Source organism: Macaca fascicularis, chromosome 3, assembly GCF_037993035.2.
Source record: "Macaca fascicularis isolate 582-1 chromosome 3, T2T-MFA8v1.1".
Taxonomy (NCBI): domain Eukaryota; kingdom Metazoa; phylum Chordata; class Mammalia; order Primates; family Cercopithecidae; genus Macaca; species Macaca fascicularis.
This window is the reverse complement of record NC_088377.1, coordinates 144,442,953-144,460,966: the sequence shown is the minus strand read 5'-3', so window position 1 is coordinate 144,460,966 and position 18,014 is coordinate 144,442,953. Positions and strand designations below refer to the sequence as shown.

General features: G+C 39.6%; 2 protein-coding genes and 1 non-coding gene across 15 annotated transcripts in view; 1 reads left to right on the top strand and 2 right to left on the bottom strand.

Moving 5' to 3' along the window:
- Positions 1 to 18,014, bottom strand: part of FAM185A (family with sequence similarity 185 member A) — a 121,771-nt gene that overhangs the window by 31,020 nt on the left and 72,737 nt on the right. Inside the window, exon 9 of one of the 3 annotated variants that reach the window (XM_015447877.4) lies at positions 7,159 to 7,477. The exons of the other annotated variants lie outside the window; for them this stretch is intronic. Within the exon in view, the coding sequence (XP_015303363.3) occupies positions 7,406 to 7,477 (72 nt within the window). The 3' untranslated portion in view covers positions 7,159 to 7,405. Of the gene's footprint in view, positions 1 to 7,158; positions 7,478 to 18,014 lie in introns of those variants that run through there. 3 annotated transcript variants of the gene reach the window in all.
- Positions 1 to 18,014, top strand: part of FBXL13 (F-box and leucine rich repeat protein 13) — a 272,798-nt gene that overhangs the window by 249,310 nt on the left and 5,474 nt on the right. For 9 of the 11 annotated variants that reach the window (XM_074035683.1, XM_074035682.1, XM_015447861.4 and 6 more), the window contains 2 exons: positions 2,539 to 2,673; positions 12,354 to 12,517. In XM_074035683.1, coding sequence (XP_073891784.1) covers positions 2,539 to 2,673; positions 12,354 to 12,517 — 299 coding nt within the window. Of the gene's footprint in view, positions 1 to 2,538; positions 2,674 to 12,353; positions 12,518 to 15,154; positions 15,793 to 18,014 lie in introns of those variants that run through there. The other 2 variants (XM_074035678.1, XM_065541047.2) reach the window with 2 other exon arrangements.
- Positions 556 to 661, bottom strand: LOC123572580 (U6 spliceosomal RNA). The gene has a single exon (XR_006697148.1). It is a non-coding gene; the product is annotated as a U6 spliceosomal RNA (small nuclear RNA).

The following is an 18,014-nucleotide window of genomic DNA, read 5'->3' as shown; positions in this document are numbered from 1 at the left end:
CTGACAAGCTGCCCCTTCTAATTTTTGCCATCACGTAGTTGCCAGACAAGACAGATTTTCATGCAATACAGGAATTAGTCAAATACCCTAAGTGCTGAATCAGTTGAAAAAGACAAGTTCTGCATGAGATCAAAGAATGAATCACTGTTGGCTTTGTGGTCAGGAAAAGATGATGACTTAGGGTTAAATAACCAATATCTTTCAGTTTTTCTCAAAGTACAATACATGTGTGCATCTTTATTATTATTGGTGTCATGTGCAAATCCTGACAGTAGTTAACATTTATCTTATTCTTTTTAATGGCTTTAAAATTTCTAACTGAGAAATAAAAATCGTATATATTTATGAAGTACAACATGCTGTACACACACACACACACACACACTGTGGAATGGTTAAATCAGGCTAATTAACATTCATCACCTTACATACTTATGATACTTTTTATGGTTAGAACATTCAAAATCCATTAGCAAATTTCAAGTATACAATACATTATTATTAACTATAGTCATCATATACAATAGATCTCTTGAACTTTCTCCTCCTAACTGAAAAAAAAAATTAAATGTTTCACAAATCTGTGTCATCCTTGTTCAGGGGCCAGGCTAATCTCTGTATTTTTTTTCAATTTTAGTATCTGTGCTGCTGAAGTAAGCACTAGTTAACTTTTATGGGGTCTTCACTATGTGCCAAGCACTAGCCAATGTGCATACTGCCTCTCAACTATAACACAGTATATAAAATCTTAGAGATAGCTAGAGAATCTATTTTGTGCTAAGAGCCACATCAGGTATATATATATTATTTCATATAATCTACACAACCACTCTTTGATATGGGTATTATTATTACCATTTTGCCCAAGGAGACACTGGGGCTCTGAGAGGTTCAGTAACCCAGAGTAGCAGAGCCAGGCTTCTCACCCCACTCTGTGTGATGCCACAGTCCTAGTTTTAACTGTTAGGCTACACTGCCTCTCCTGGAAATCTTCCCTATTCTGTTAACTTGCTAAAGAAAATAGCTGGCTAACTAGTTCTTTCCAAACTTCCTTAGGGCTAAAACAAGAGAAAATTGGCATAAGCAGTGGGAGAGAGGCCCACTGGTGGTTTTACCTGTAAACTGTCATTCTGATGCCCAGGCACTGACCCTTCTCTTATTCCTGAGAGGAAAATCACATGTAGTCCAATGGACATCTATTTTTACATATAAATAAGAAGTGGACTAGTACTTACAACTGAAATTAATGGTAAACTATCATTTATTGAGGTCTCTAACTTTGTATTCTAAGAGGAGCTGCTTCATAATGAGGCAGAATCCTTAAGAGTGATTGAGCACATGTAGTTATTATAATCTCACATTTTGGGGAGGAAATTTCCTCCCTCTCTTTCTTTTTCCTTACTTCTCTCTCTTTCTTTCTTTCTCTCTCTCTCTCTTTCTTTCTATCATGGTTTCCAATTTCTACTCCTATTGCTTTTTAAATATATTTTTGCAATGACAGGTTTACTTTTGTGGATCATTTTGTTCTTGTATAACTGCTGAGTTGTGAACTTTTAAGTGTTATTTCCTCATGGATTCTTATCACTGAGTTATTTTTTAACTGAAAAGTAGGAATGAAAATTAAGAAGTGATATAAAGGAATGATTTCCAGGCCTTTTTCTAGCCCTAGATGTTTCAGGTGAACATTTCAGCATTTCGAAACAATGCTAGAGAGTAGATATTATTTTCCCTAAGTTAAAAAAGAGGAGCTCGGCACGGTGGCTCATGCCTGTAATCCCAGCACTTTGGGAGGTGAGGACGGTGGCTCACTTGAGGTCAGGAGTTCAAGACCAGCCTGGGCAACCTAGAGAAACCCCATCTCTACTAAAAAAAAAAAAAAAAAAATTAGCCGGGCATGGTGGTGCACGCCTGAAATCCCAATAGGCGCAAGAGGCACAAGATTCACTTGAACCTGGCAGACGGAGGTTGCAGTGAGCCAAGATCACACCATTGCACTCCAGCCTGTGCAACAGAGCAAGACTCTCAAAAAAAAAAAAAAAAAAAAAAAAAAAGGAAACTGGGGCTCAGAAAGGTAACAGCTTGCTAAGATTTCAGAGGTAGTAAGTGATAGAAATGAAAGTAAAACTCGGATCTGTCTGATTCCAAAGAATTTGTTCTTTCCATTACATTCCACTGCCAATCTTGGAGCGTCTGCCATCTAATCTTACCCTCAGATTTCTTTTCTTCCACTCATTTGGCTGAATGTAATTAATAATTACTGACCATGTGAGTCAAATTTCATTAGACCTAACTTCAAGAAAACCAAATTTTGTTAGCAAGCATTTGAATATCACTAAGCTGTTAAGCTGCTTTGTGAATATCTTTTGCTATAAAGAGATGTTGGATGTAACATGGGTTTTTTAAAAATTATTTTTTGGGGGCATCAAGATCTAACATCTGTATTTCAGGGACTGAAATGTACATTTAATAAGCTGCTATTAGTAGGATAGCTCTAGATGACTAAAGAAAAGAAAAAATTGACCTTGGAATTTCTTGCAGGCATTCTGCAAAAGCTCACTGATCTTGGAACATTTGGATGTCTCTTATTGCTCCCAGCTGTCAGATATGATTATCAAAGCACTGGCCATTTACTGCATTAACCTCACATCTCTCAGCGTTGCTGGCTGTCCAAAGGTATGTGCAGGAGTCAGGGCTCAAACATGTTCAATTTAAGCACTGCCATGGGACAAGGCAGGACAGCAGTCAGGGCTGGACTCAGAATGTGTTTTCTTTGCCATGGTTGAGGTATTCATTGGATTTTTTTTTTTTCTATCCTCAGATTGGAAATAGCTTATGATTCCATTGGTGTCAAAGTAGAATTTTCCAAAAGTTAAAAATATAATTTTCATACAAATATAAACATGTGTCAAAGATTTCTTTAATTCACTAATCAGAGGACCAACAAAATGACAAAGCCAGTATGTAGAGCATTTGAATGAACTTAGTATTTATAGGAACTGATGAAAGAATGTTGGATTAAGAGTGTTAGGTTAGATCTAAAAATGTCTTACAAGTTATTAAATCTATAACCTTGGGGTTACAGTTTCTACGAGATACAAATAATTTGCATCTTTCCTGGACAAAAATATAACAATTAACATGTAACTTCATTGAGCTGGGGCCTTAGTGAACAGTAAATAGTATGTCAAACAAAGGCATGATTTCCTACAGAATTCTCCAGGTAGGCCTGTTAAACAGTGTTCTAGGTTGACACTCCAAGGACATACCATCATCTTTTGTGTTATTTTCAAGCGTTTTATAATTTTTCTGAACCTCTGTATATAAATGAAGTACTCATTATGAAAAATTTGATCTACATATAAAAGCTTAAAGAAGAAAGTAAATATCCATTGTCCTATCATCACCTGGACATAACCATTGCTGGTATTTTATTCTTCTAGATTTTTTTTTCTGTGCACAAAGAGATTAGAAATAGTTATAGAAAGTTTGTGTTTTGCCTTTTTAAAAAAAAAATAGAATCATACTTTCCAAAATACATTGTAACCTACTTTTTAATATACTATGGACATATCTCCATGTAAAGAACTAGAGATCTCGGGTTCTGGATTAATAATAGTAGACTGCATATACACATATAATTTTGTTCCTCTTGAAACCCTACCAAAACTAGACATGAAGAGTGAGGGCCTACATGGATAAGGAAAACAGGAGAGGAGATAAGAGCAACAAAAATTTGGAAGCTTGAAAATAGATGGACTAATTTAGCAGACCAGAAACTGCTTTGAATCCTAAGCCAACAGTAGAGAAAGCTGGAAAAAAAAATCTGATTTACACCACAATCTTCAAGCTTGGGAGCACCGTGTACCTTTGGAACTGGCTTAAGAGTGGTGATGAAAATAATGATGACTGAGTTAGAGATTCTTAAGAAGTAGATAGATCTCTATATTCCAGCTTCTGCTCCATAAATCTGGGCAGCTATCTCTCCCCACCCTAAACAGAAGCTTGGAGATTTATTTCCTAAATTCTGTTTCTTCATCCCTGACACTATGGATATTTTGGACAAGATAATGCTTTGTAGTGGGGTGTGTGTGTGTATCCTGTGCACTGTACATGTTTAATAGCATGCCTGCCCTCTACTCAGTATATGTCAGTAGCACGTAAGATCCCATCCCTCCAGACCTTACCAAATGTTCTCTGGTGGAGGCGAGGGCCAAAATTGTTCTTTAATTGCCCACTACTCTAGAGATAGTAAAACAGAGGGTTGCTAGGCTAACTAAGTGACTGAATGCTGAGTGCAGAGATATTCAAGCACTCTTTCCAACTGATCATCAAGAACTTGGTGGCCAGATCTTTTTCTCCAAGTGGGAGATTGGTAGCCTCTTCTCTGGGAACCCTGACTAGCCCAAGATGAAAGACCTAAAATAACTGACAGCTGGGTGGGGGGTTCCCAACAAATAACCCACCTAGATCATCCTTCATTGAAGCTTACAATAGAGATGCATGTACTCAGACCTTCCGATTAGTTTTTAGTCCTCCACTCTTAATCATGAACAAAAGGATTACCAGACATAAGAGGAAGGTCTCTAAAGTGGAAGATACTGATCAACACAAATTAACAGGAAAAACTTGGAGTTAGCAAAATATGAAGAACGAAGAAAACTAAGAAATCTTTTTGAAAATCCTCAGAAATTACAAGGTTATTAACAATCTTGTTCTATTCTATTGTGCACACTGAAGGTTTTTGTTTACTAGAGCATCCACATCAACTCTCAAGATGCCCTATGCTTTATTTAATCTAGAAGTTCAGCTTCTGTGTTGTTTGGTTTGTATGGTTAGCTAATTGTACTGCAATAAAAAGGAGGAGGCGGCAGGGAAAAAGATGTGGTAAACCATGACAGAACTAAGCCAAAAAGTTCACAGCAAAAATTATTTTTGTTTAATAATATACTTGTTTAGAACTATGGGAACCAGATGGTTTTCTGGTCAGCATCATCTGGTTCTATCAGTGAGCTGGGTCAAGGGACCCAGAACACTAGCAGCACTGACCAACTGACTCTCTGCAGCTTAAACAGTGATAGTTCGCCAGGATTCTTGCGTTCATAGCACACAGACATATGGGCAACACATGGTTTAGTGAGAAATGAGAACTGCTCTGGCTGTGAAGCAGGCACAGATGGAGACTGGGTTTCTTAGTGGCTCTAAAGCAGAAAGTAGGAGAATGAGAAAAGAAGAGGCTCCAGTGCAAACAGAAAACAGGGCAGAGGATTTTGTTTGTTTGCTTGCTTTGGTTTTTTGTTTTTTGTTATGAAGGTTGAGGGAATTCCTTCTGTAAACTGTGCATGGATATTGTCTTGCAGCCCAGAAGCTAAGGGGGATGTTAAACAAATATGCATGAAATGCATCACTCTATATCAAAAGTTTAGAGGGAGAAAGAGGAAGAAAGTGGAGTCTATTATTTTAGAACTCGGATATAAAGGAGTAGAAAGGTTTAGCTTTACCATCTGAATTAATTCTGGTCACACTGTGAGTCAGATGAGCATCCTGATTCAGATGTGGGGCCCATCATCTGGACCAATCTGAATACTCCTCAACTCACCCTGAATTCATAAGGCTGTGGTCCAGCCTAACATATTCCACTTATGTCAATTTTGATGAGCCGTAAAACATGTTGGTATCTGGTTCATCATTCTGTGCCAGGTTTCCCAAAAGTCCACAGGTGAATTTTGAATGGTCATCTTATCCATCCCCAGAAAGGCCAGCTTTTCCTTGCAACTACCTCACCTTCAAGGTCAGTCAGTAGTACTGTGACCTCATCCTACTCGACACTAAAATGCCAAGGAAAACAAAGATAGCTGCAAATCAGAGGAAAAGCTGGTTGTTCTGGGGCCAGTTCAAAGCACTCAGCAGTGCACTAGGCCCTGTGATTAACACTGTCACTTTTGACCCTCATGACTGATGTGAAGTAGGAGTTAGTAATGATTAGAAAGAAAAGGGGGTGGGAAATGAGAAAAATTAAAGCGAAGCCCTGAACAAAATGTCTCTGCAATACACCTCTGAGAGGGATAAGGTAAGTGAAAACAGGCCAGTGCTTTAGAACTGCATTTCTGTCCTAAAAGCGTAGGTGACGTGAAGCAGGTCCACTGTGCACTGGTTACCAACTTGTCTGAGTCTAGTGAGACAGGATTCCTGGAGAGCCTGTTTCCCAAGGCTCAGGAAAGCTGCTCAAGATGGATGAAATCTCAACTGTAAATGTTCCACTTGCACACCACAGCTGAAGGACTCTGGAAGGTGGACCACCTTGGGTTTTATAACCTGGGGTTCACTTGACCCACTGGGCTGAAGCACAAAGATGTCCTGTTTCTCGGGGGAATTGGAACAGAGCCTGGCTGTTCCAGTCAGTACCCGCTATCCTCAGTCTCAGGATGTTACATCCCAGCACATTCTATAGTTATGCTTGAGAATGACGATCTACAAAAGGGAGAGAAGGGGTGTGCCCAAGGTTACTTGAACTGTCCTACAGGTGAAATACATCTGAGAAGGTGATTGAGCCAGGTCACAAAGCCCGGCTGCTCTTCCCTAAGGCCCCGGGCTCAGTTAAAGCTACACAAACTTGTGAGCTGGGAGAAATCCCCAGGGCATGCACAGAATTTCTCTTATACTAATATGGTAAAACATTTTACCCAAAAAGTTTATTATTTGGAGAAATGTCTCCAGACCACTGAAACACTGGGAGATGAGAGTAAATACTATTTTTTGTCTGTTTTAAATTACCCTCATTTTACAGATGGGGAAATTAGGAGTGGAAAGGTATAGAGTATTGAGCAAATAGGATTTAGTGAGGTAACTTTATCCCAGTTCCACAGACTTGTAATGTAATGGGAGAGGAGTAAGAGATTTGCTACTTCTGGGATTCCCCATGACAACCGTACCCTTTTCAACCTTTATTTTCTTAGTGCAGCTGGCTAACATGTTTGGAAATTCTTTCAGCTTCGAGGTTTTAAAACGACCATAAGGAAAATCAATTAGAGGTTTCAAAATGGTCATAAGTTAAAGAAATGATCAATGGGTCATATTTTACTATATATTACAAAGGGTGAGATTTCTGGCACATGGTATTGGCTGATCTATTGCTATGTAACCAGTCACTCTCAAACTCGGTTAAGACAACTACGTTTTATTTTCTCACAATCTTATGGGCCAGGAATTTGGGCTGGTTTCGGCTGCGTGGTTCTTCTGATAGTGGTTGGCCCCAGGGTTGCCCAAGCAGCAGCAGTCATCTCTTGACTCCCCTTAGAGCTGGTTGGCCTAGGGGACCCAGCTGGGACAGCTTCCTCCTGCTTCATGTGGTCTCATCCTCCAACAAGCTAGCTGAGCTGCTTCAAGGGCAGTAATACACTCCAAGAGGCTAAGGGCTAAAGGCAGAAGCTGCAAGGCATCTTGAGGCCTGGCTCAGAAGAATATGACTTCTGCTCCATTCCTTTGGTCAAAGCAAGTGACAAGGTTAGCTTAGATTCAAGAGGTGAGGAAACAGACTCTACTTCTTCTGAGAGTAGCTGCAAAGCATTTGTGGCCATTTTTAATCTACCACAGCTACATTCTCACAAATAAATGAAAATAATACAATAGAGCTCTTAGGAAATAGCCAAATATAGCATAATATAACATAATATGCAAGAAGATAATTTCCTAAGAGCCTCTCCCTCTCTTGGAAATATATCTTATATATTATATGTTAGATATATTTATTAAATATTAGATATATTTATTAGATATATATTTTATATATATATATGAGACAGGGTCTCACTCTGTCTCCCAGGCTGTAGTGTAATGGTGCAATCACAGCTCACTGCAGCCTTAACCTCCCAGGCTCAAGTGATCCTCCCACCTCAGCCTCCTGAGTAGCTGGACTACAGGCATGCCCAGCTAATTTTTGTATTTTTTGTAGGTATGGGGTTTCACCATGTTGCCCAGGCTGATTTCAAACTCCTGGGCTCAAGTGATCCTCCTGCCTCAGCCTCCCAAAGTGCTGGGATTACAGGCATGAGCCACCATGCCCAGCTTATATTAAAAATATTTTTATTATATTTAAAAGCCCTCCCACAGTTCAGGGGCTTAACAAAAAGCTAGAGCAAAAACTTGGACTCTCTTTTTTGGCCTGACCTTTAAAACACATTATTTCTTACTGCATTAGATTTTCATTAGTTAATGTCTCATGAAACCAACTGTCATTAACCTAAAAGTTCATTTTGTGGACTATTCAGCCCCTTTCTTGCCGTCCATCTTCAAGGCAGTTTTTTCTTGGGATGATCACCAGAAGTGCTAGTAAAATTACCTGACTTCCAACACAATCAAAACAGGACTTGGAGGGGAGGGGGCAAAGGGGAGGAGAAACAAAAGTATAATTCAGCAAACTGAAAGCCAACAGTCAAGTTCTCTTTTGTATAAAGAGGTTCTACTAAAAAAAACAAAAAAACAAAAAAAAAACCTATCCCATATATTAATGGCAAAGGAAATGAATAATCAAAATTATAGCTACCATTTATTGAGTGCTTTCTTTATGCTAGTCACTGGTCACATACATGTTCTTCTTTAGTTCTTTGGCAATCTTGGGTAACCATTCTACAAATGGGGAAACTGAGGCTCAGAGAATTTAAGCAACTTATACCTATGGTCACAATTGAAGAGTGCCAGAGCCAGGGGATTCAAATCAGAGAAAATACTACTAGTAAACGATGTGGAAAAAGATCCAACATAAGAAAGAAATCCAACTTAAAACATTATTATTTGAAGTATCATTTATTACCTACCAAATTGCACATTTTTTAATGGTAATGCCCAGTGGTTGGCAGGGGGTCAGTGAAACTGGTCCTTATATTGTAGATAGCATTATAGATGGGTTTATTCCTTTTGTGAAGCAATATGAAAATACGTAAACAAGAGCCACAAAAGTGGTCATACCTTGTCTTTGCCCACTTTCTGTTGTGTATAACAGAATACCTGAAACTGGGTAATTTATAAGAACAAAATTTATTTAGTAATATTACATTTCTGGAGGCAAGGTCAAGGTGGAGCATTTGGTGGAGAACCTTCTTGCTGGCAAGGACTCTCTGCAGAGTTCTAAGGCAATGCAGGGCATCACATGGCAAGGGAGCTGAGCATGTTAACAGGCTAGTTCAGATCTTTCTTCTTTATAAAGTCACCAGTCCCACTCCCATGATAACACATTAATCCATTGATGAGAGCAGAGCCTTCATGACCCGATCACCTCTTAAGGGCCCTACCTCTCAATACTGCCACATCTTGGATTAAGTTTCAACATGAGTTTTGGAGGGAACAAACATTCAAACTATAGCATACAAATCCACTTTCTGAAATCTATCCTAAGGTAAACAGTCCAAAACTTGGAAAAGACTATATTTATGAACAGTCATCAAAATGTTATTTAAATAGTAAAAACTTAAGAACAATGGAAATGACCAGAAATATGTGAATGATAAACTAAACTACATCTACTAAATAAAACATTTTATAATAATTAAAGATTGTGAATATGAAGACTGTGCAGTAGTATGAGAATGCGCTAGGAAAAACAAAAAAGCAAGATGAAAGCAAGGTTTGGTGGTGTGCAGCTATGTTTCCAGCCCCTTGGCAGGCTATGACAAGAAGACAGCTTGAGCCCAGGTGTTCCAGGCCAGCCTGGGAAACATGGTGAAACCCAACTTGAAGAAAAAAAAAAAAAAAGGCCAGGCACGGTGGCTCATGCCTGTAATCCCAGCACTTTAGGAGGCCAAGGTGGGCGGATCACTTGAGGTCATCAGTTTGAGACCAGCCTGACCAACATTACTAAACACACAAAAATTAGTTGGGCGTGGTGGTGGGCGCCTGTAATCTCAGCTACACAGGAGGCTGAGGTGGGAGAATTGCTTGAACCTGGGAGGCGGAGGTTGCAGTGAGCCGAACTCGTGCCACTGTACTCCAGCTTGGGCAACAGAGGAAAAAAAAAAAGGGAGGATGCAAAATGAATGTAATTACTGTATTTACAAATCTGTTAATGGGGATAGGAATGGGGAACTAGCAAGAAATATTCCAGAACACTAAAAGTAGTTATGTTAAGGTGATAAATTTGTAATTGTTTTCTTTTGCTATTATTGCTATTTTTTGGCAATGTGCTTATATTATTTCTAAAATACAAAATAATTTCATTTAAAAATAAACCAAAACATTTTTTCAAGGAATCAAAAGTAGTTGTGTTGGAAGTAACACAATCTGCCCAATGAGGCTGAGATCAGGCCCTTATATCTGGGAGTTAAAAATGTAGCAAAGTTATTTCCATCTCCAGTTTCCAGCCCTTAATCCATAAATCCCAACGACATCACGTCAGTCATTGAACAACTTGAGCTACTGATCTGCAGGAACTGTCAGGCTCTTTTTCAGCTCTCCTAGTATCAAACCAAACCTGCTACTCTGAACTCCACCTTCCCTGGACTTCTCCATCACTTTGTTGTCCCTCCTTTTTTCTACAATTCTGAGGGCTTTTTTTTTTTTTTTCCTTTTATCAATGACATCAGATCCTCAGAGATCAACCTATTATGGCAGGAATGTCTGAGACACTTTTGTGGAGTCAGTTGTAATGTTTAACCTTGGTCCTGAGCGTGTTCTGGAAACAAAGCATGTTTAGACAATGACAGCATCTCTTTTTCCAAAGTTAAAAAGTATATATTTCAAACTGAAGTGTTTTTCTGGATAATTCTTTTTTTTTTTTTTTTGGATAATTCTTTTAACTTTATGTTAAAACAAGAGCCAAGCCTCATGGCCTATGTTTTTTAGAATATTCAAACATTTAAAATAAGAAATTGAATGCAGTTGGAAAAAAATTCCTTTGGAGAGATAAATCTAGTTGATTCTGCAGCAAGGCTCAATTTAGCTATAAATTTGAAAGCTAGTCCTGGAGTGAGTGAAATAATCTAAGTAGTATAGTTGAATTACCTCTGTAGGACATCTGGGCAAAACTGTGAGATGTTGGAACCCTTGGCAGGATATTTCAGAGTGGGATTTGGGTAGTATCTGTGGCTTCTGCTTCTCATTCTCCCCTTGCTTCCAAACATCTGTCTGGCCTACTTGTCCCTTTCCAGAACTAGGTTACTCCATCTTTTTTACATCTAAACCAACAGTGATGTCCAGGTCCCTTCTCATAGTAATATGAGCCTGTCTGCAGATTAACTTCGGAGGATATATATTTTGTAGTTTTGTAACATGTAATGTTATTAAACATATATTTTCACATTGATGATGCCTTAGGATTTTAAACTTAAAGCCAAATCCCATCTCTATAGCATTTCATAAGTTGCTCATATTGGTGTAACAGGTATTACTAAAAAATTTTGATGAAGTTTCCCATCCAAACCAGAGGACTCTTAAATGAAAATAACAGCAAGATCACAACTTTGTGTGTGTGTGTGTTGGGGGGGGGTGCGTGGGGCACAGGGTCCCGCTCTGTCACTGAGGCTGTGTCACCCAGTGCAGTGGCGTGATCTTGACTCACTGCATCACTGACCTCCCAGGCTCAAACAATCCTCCCACCTCAGCCTCCCAAGTAGCTGGGACTACAGGCACATGTCACCATGCCCAGCTAATTTTTGTATTTTGTATTGGGAGTTTCACCATGTGGCCCAGGCTGGTCTCGAACTGGGCTCTAGCAATCTGCCTGCCTCAGCCTACCAAAGTGCTGGGATTATAGGCATGAGCCACCGTGCCTTGCTAAGATCATAATTTCTATTGGTGCTACTTGAGGCAGATATTTTACTGTTCTGACCTTATTTGGAAACAGCTAAACAACTCACTTGAATTGTAGGCCCATTATGTGACAAGCTGGGGGAAAAAGAATTTGCAAGTGTCTGATTTTGTTACTCTATTTGTTATGAATTGAATGTTTGTCCTTCAAAAATTCTTATGTTGAAACCCTAACTCCCACTGTGACAGTAATAGAAAGTGGGGCCTTTGGAAGTAAACAGGTTTAGAAGAGATCATAAGGGTAGAGCTCTCATGATGGGATTATGGCCATATAAGAAGAGAAAGACTAGAGCTCTCTCTCTCTCTCTGCCATGTTAGAAGATAGCAAGAATGGAGGCATCTGCAAATAAGGAGGGACTTCCCAAGACACCAATTGCAGGTACCTCTATCTTTATCTTGATCTTGGACTTCCCAGCCTCTAGAACTGTGAGAAATAAATGTTTGATGTTTAAGCTACACAGTCTGTGGTAGTTTATTATAGTCGCCCAAAGTGACTAAGGCACTGTTCTTCCCTGAGATAGTGTTTGAATAGCCAGTACTTACTTTGGCTCTGTGTTCAGATTACTGACTCAGCGATGGAGATGTTATCGGCAAAATGCCATTACCTGCACATTTTGGATATCTCTGGTTGTGTCCTGCTTACTGACCAAATCCTTGAGGACCTTCAGATAGGCTGCAAACAGCTCCGGATCCTTAAGATGCAATACTGCACAAATATTTCCAAGTAAGTATGTACCTGACTATGACAAACTTTGAGAACTACTTTCTGAGAAAACATAGTATATGGCTGTAAGGTTCATAATACATAGCAGCTTTCAGTGTTAGGAAGTTTCATTTCATTTTATTTTTTGCCTAATTGAAGCTAACATTGTGAGCTGTTCTAAAATGGCCTTTGTGGTTTCCTATCCCTTTTCCAGTAGGCCTTTTACTTTAAGCATCTTCCCTTCCTTGACTAAGCAGGTGTCCAAAGCTTTAACTCTAGCTCTTTCTCTGCTCATTTCTTAAAATACAGTCCATTCAGTTAATCTCCCCTAGAGGATTACGAGAATCATCTGATTAAACAAGCTCACAAGTTTTTGCCTCTTGACTGAGGGCAAAAATGTGCAAGTATTTTAACTGACCTGATAAAGTAACATATGAAATGCTTAAAATGAGAATCCTTGACCATTCCCTGAAATAGAAGATAAGGTTCTATTGGGCAGGTGTGAAAAATTAATACCAAGAATTAATATTATCAAAGTATAAAGTGCACAATGTGGCCCACGCATGTAGATTTCACAGAGGAACTTTCTTAATTAAGTAGTTATGGCATGAGCTGAACCATGAGCTCTGGTTACTTGAGGCCTGAGGAAGAAAATGGTTTCTTATCCAAGGAAGTGTGAGTTAAAATGAAATGGAAAAAAGAAAGAAAAATTACTTGTAAAACAGCCATTCCCACTGGGCCCAGGCCTGCAGCGGGAGGGCAGCCAGCTGGAACTAGATCAGAGAGAAGGGGGTAGGTCCTTGAAAATTTTTGAGGAGGGGTGGAGACTCAACCCTTCATGATAGGTCTGGAGATAACTCTGATATGAATACTATTAACCTCATTTAAAGAACATACAATGAAATAGGGTCCTAGGAGTCTCTGCCAAACTTGTTAGATTATTAACAGACAACTTTGGGCAAGATGACAGTGAATGAATAATGTGTTACTCAAAGGAGTTTAGCTTCTAATCTTTTGATTGTATTTTGCCACTCACTATTTATAAGAGGTAATATTACTGAACTTCTAATAAGTAAGATTCTAGAATGAATGGAGATTTTCTGGCAAGGGGCTCTTTGAACCTAATCATGGTGTGATGCTATGGTTTGAATGTGTTCCCCCAAGTTCATGTGTTGAAAATTAATCCTCAATGCAACATTATTGAGAGGTGTGACCTTTTCAGAGGTGATTAGGTGATGAGGGCTCTGCCCTCATGAATAGACAAATGCTATTATCGTGGAAGTGAGTGAGTTATCACGGGAGTGGGTTCCTGATAAAAGGATGAGTTAGGGCTCCTTCTCTCCTGCTATGGGATGATACAAGAAGGCCCCTTGCCAGTTGCTGGCACCTGATATTGGACTTCCCAGCCTCTATAACTATAAGAAATAAATTTCTTTTCTTTATAAATTACCCAGTCTGTAGTATTCTGTTATAGCAACACAAAATGGACCAAGACATATAGGACACTGAAGTATGATTAATATAGTGACTGGTCAAGAAGACCCAGGATATCCAGTAACATCCGAATCCTGCCTTTAACTGCTCAGTCTTCTTGCTGGGTCCCTAGATTTAATAAATATACGTGCAAAAAAAATAAAACAAGGCATAGTAAGACTTGGCTACTAGCTGGGCTTTGTCCCAAAACCCCAATGCAGAACTCTAATTAACCAGCTATAGCTATGAAAAATTCCATTGTCTAAGCCGTGACAGCCAAAGGCCTATTTTGTCTTCTGCAATCAAACTTGGCTGTCCCTATCCACAAGAAGCAGGCAGAGACTTGGCCCTAATGCTTAGAAAGGGGCTGGTTTTGTGTGTGCACTTCGTTGTCTAAAGAGGCCACACCACTACCCTTTAGTCTCCCTGAAAGCTCCACCTTTGCTTAGCTCTAGCAGGAAAGAGGCCTAGAATCCCTTGATTCCATCTTTGTCTAGCGATGGAGAAAGACAGTCCTCACTGCAGAGTAGCTTGGAGAGTCCCAGTGTTTGGACTAGTAAGGCTCCAGAAACATCTGTCTTTATGTCCAACATCTAGGAGAGGGTGCTACTTGTCAGTTAGGGGGCTCCTGAAATACCCTGGCCTCAAATTTTTTGATTAGAGAAGTGGTAAGGAGGCCTAGTTGCAGGCAGCTTTTTGGGATCAGCTCTGGGGGCTCTATTTTGCATTTAAATCCTTTGGTGGAGTTGGAAATGCACAGTGTATGTAGACCCTTCAAAACTCAAGCCCTTGATGATCTCTAATTCCTTACCTATGCTCACTCTAATCAGGGCCAGTGTGGCTCCCTCAACTGCAGAGGCTTTGTCTTGTCTGGGTGAAACAGAACCTTTGGCAGGTGGGATAAGAGAGATTTTTCTGGCTTGGGAAGAAGCTCAGTGACTTTGAATCACAAAGCAATGCTCTCCACATGCTTGATTCCATTTTGAACATGAAAACAATGTATGGTGCAGCCCTTAAGATCCAATTACAGCTGTCAGAAGAGGCTGTTTTATACATAAATTCCCTCATACTCAGTGGAATTTGAAATTACTGCGCCAGCTTTGCAAATCAAAGAGGTCTGCTCAGCTCACCCTTTCTGAACCAGAGGAGTAGCAAACTTTTGGTCAATGAGCAAATTGGCTGTAGCTCTTTTGCAGGAGAGTTTCCCACAGAAGATATGTCTGGCATTCTACCAACCCCAGAGTCTGAAGGGTTTCCAGGAAGTGACCCCAGAAGCGCCATGTGAATGCAAGATAAAGGCTCCTTTATTTCAGGGAGGAATAAGTAACAACTATGATCAGAAAACATGACAAGCTGTTTGTATTTGAAGCAGCTGTGACAGCCAGCCATTCAATTTATGGCCCTCTGTGGGGAAAGGCAACAAGGTAGAAGGAGTGAGAGAGAGGAAGAAAGACCTTCACAATGGCCCCCACAACCCAGGAGGGCCTGAACCACAGAGAACCTGAAGAATTGTATAGTTAGCGAAAAGGCTAATTCAAGAACAGAAAACCAAATAATGCATGTTCGCACTTATAAGTGGGAGCTAAATGATGAGAACACATGGATGGGAACAGGACACACTGGGGCCTGTTGGAGGGTGGAGGGTGGGAAAAGGGAGAGAATTAGGAAGAATAACTAATGGATACTGGGCTTAATACTTGGGTGATGGAATGATCTGTGCAGCAAACCACCATGGCACACGTTTACCTATGTCACAAACCTGTACATCTTGTACATGTACTCCTGAACCTAAAATAAAAGTTGGAAATAAATTTTTGAAAAAAGTAAAGGGAACTTTCTGGTGTATTTGCATCTGGAGCCCAAAACCTTCAATTCTAGAGAACGAGTAGAGTAAGTCTTAGTGGCCTTCAGAGCCCCAGATCACAGTATGAAGATTCCTGGAGGGCCTTCTTAGCAGTTGCTAGAAGCGTAAACTCGAGCAATTCCTACTCTCAGGCATTCTAGGAGATCTGTGTTGCTAAAACATAAAACTCTTATCAGAGTTCTCCTCTCCAGCTCATGGAAAGGTTCAAGCCTTTCTGATGTGGAACTGTTGACTTTTATTATCGGTATGAACAAATAATGTTATTTAACAATTATTTGCCACGTACTGTGCTAAATCCTATTTTACAGATATTATAGAATCCTCACAAATACACTTTATCATCAAAATGGATAAGGAAACTAGTTTAAACAGGTTAAATAACGTGCCCACAGCCACACAAATAAGGAGAGCCCTACTTTGTACCTAGGTCATACTGTGCTGCTTTTTGCCTTTACATTCTCAAGCTTTTTGAAAGCTCTGACATTCAAGGGGATGTGGTCAGTAAGGGGAGACACGTGCTCTGCTGTGCCCAATTTATGTCTGATGCACATTTATAAGACAGGCTATGGATTATGAGCAATCCTTGGTGGTGGCTCCAACATTCCCTTTTTTTGCCTACTGAAGAGATTAGAAGGAAATGTGAGCTAGGGCACACAATGTTACTACAGGGCTAACCCTGAATCCCTTTTAATTTATAAGAAACAAAAATCACTAACAAACTTCAGTACAGTGTTGTTATTAACCACCTAATGTGAAACATTACAACTGTGACATATCATGTTTGAGAATCACTGTTCTATACTGATCCAAAGAAACCTCTCTCACCAGGTTAAATAAGTAATGATGACTAACCACTGCAGCAGATTGGTTCAATTCCCAAATCATTTCATACAGGGTCTCACAGTCACTTAGGCCAAAGCAGAATGGAATGCAGTCAAAGGATTCCATATGTGCTCTATGAAATTTAGAACACACAGTGGTTCCTAAGAATACATTTTCTTTTCAATATTTCCTAGCTCCCATGTGCTGATCATACTGCAGCATCAAGCTATTAAGACAGAAAGGGGAGGGGGGGGGGGAAGAGAGAGAGAGAGAGGTTTCTCGCAGAAATGTAGTTTCTACATTTTTAACGTTCCTGATACCATTCAAAATACATGTGTAAGAGCTTCTGCACAGCAAAAGAAACAATCAACAGAGTAAACATAATGGGAGAAAAATATTCGCAGATTATGCATCCGACAAAGGTCTACTATCCAGAATCTAGAACTTAAATCAACAAGCAAAAACCAAACAACCCCGTTAAAAAGTGGGCAAAAGACATGAATGGACACCTCTCAAAAGAAGACATATAAGTGGCCAACAAACATATGAAAAAATGCTCAACATCACTAATCATCAGAGAAATGCAAAATTACTCACAATGAAGTATCATCTCACACTAATCAGAATGGCTATTATTAAAAAGTCAAAAAATAACAGATACTGGTGAGGACATGGAAAAAAGGGAAGGCTTATACACTGTGGTGGGAATGTAAATTAGGTCAGCGAAAATGGAAAGCAGTATACAAACTTCTCAAAGAACTAAAATAGAATTACCATTTAACCCAGTGATCCCACTACTGGGTATCTACCCAAAGGAAAAAAAATAATTCTATCAAAAAGACACCTGCACTTGTATGTTTATTGTGGCATCATTCACAACAGCAAAGTCATTGGATCAACCTAAGTGCCTGTCAGCGGTGGACTGGATAAAGAAAATGTGGTACATTCAGACCATGGGATGCTACACAGTCATAAAAAATAATGAAATCACGTCCTTTGCAGCAACATGGATGCAGCTGGAGGCCGTTATCCTAAGTGAATTAACACAGAAACAGAAAACCAAATACTGCATGTTCTCACTTAAAAGTGGGAGCTAACCATTTGGACATAAAGATGGAAACAATAAACACGGGGGAACTCCAAATGTGGGGAGGCAGGGAGGATGGTGAGGGTTAACAAAGTACCTACTGGGCATCATATTCACTATTTGGCTGATGGGTTCAATACCAGCCCAAACCCCAGCATTATGTAATACACCCACATAACCAACCTGCACATGTACACCCTGAATCTATTTTTTTTTCCAAAGGTACATTTGTGCAAACACAGCTACATAGGATGCTATGATAAAGAACTCAG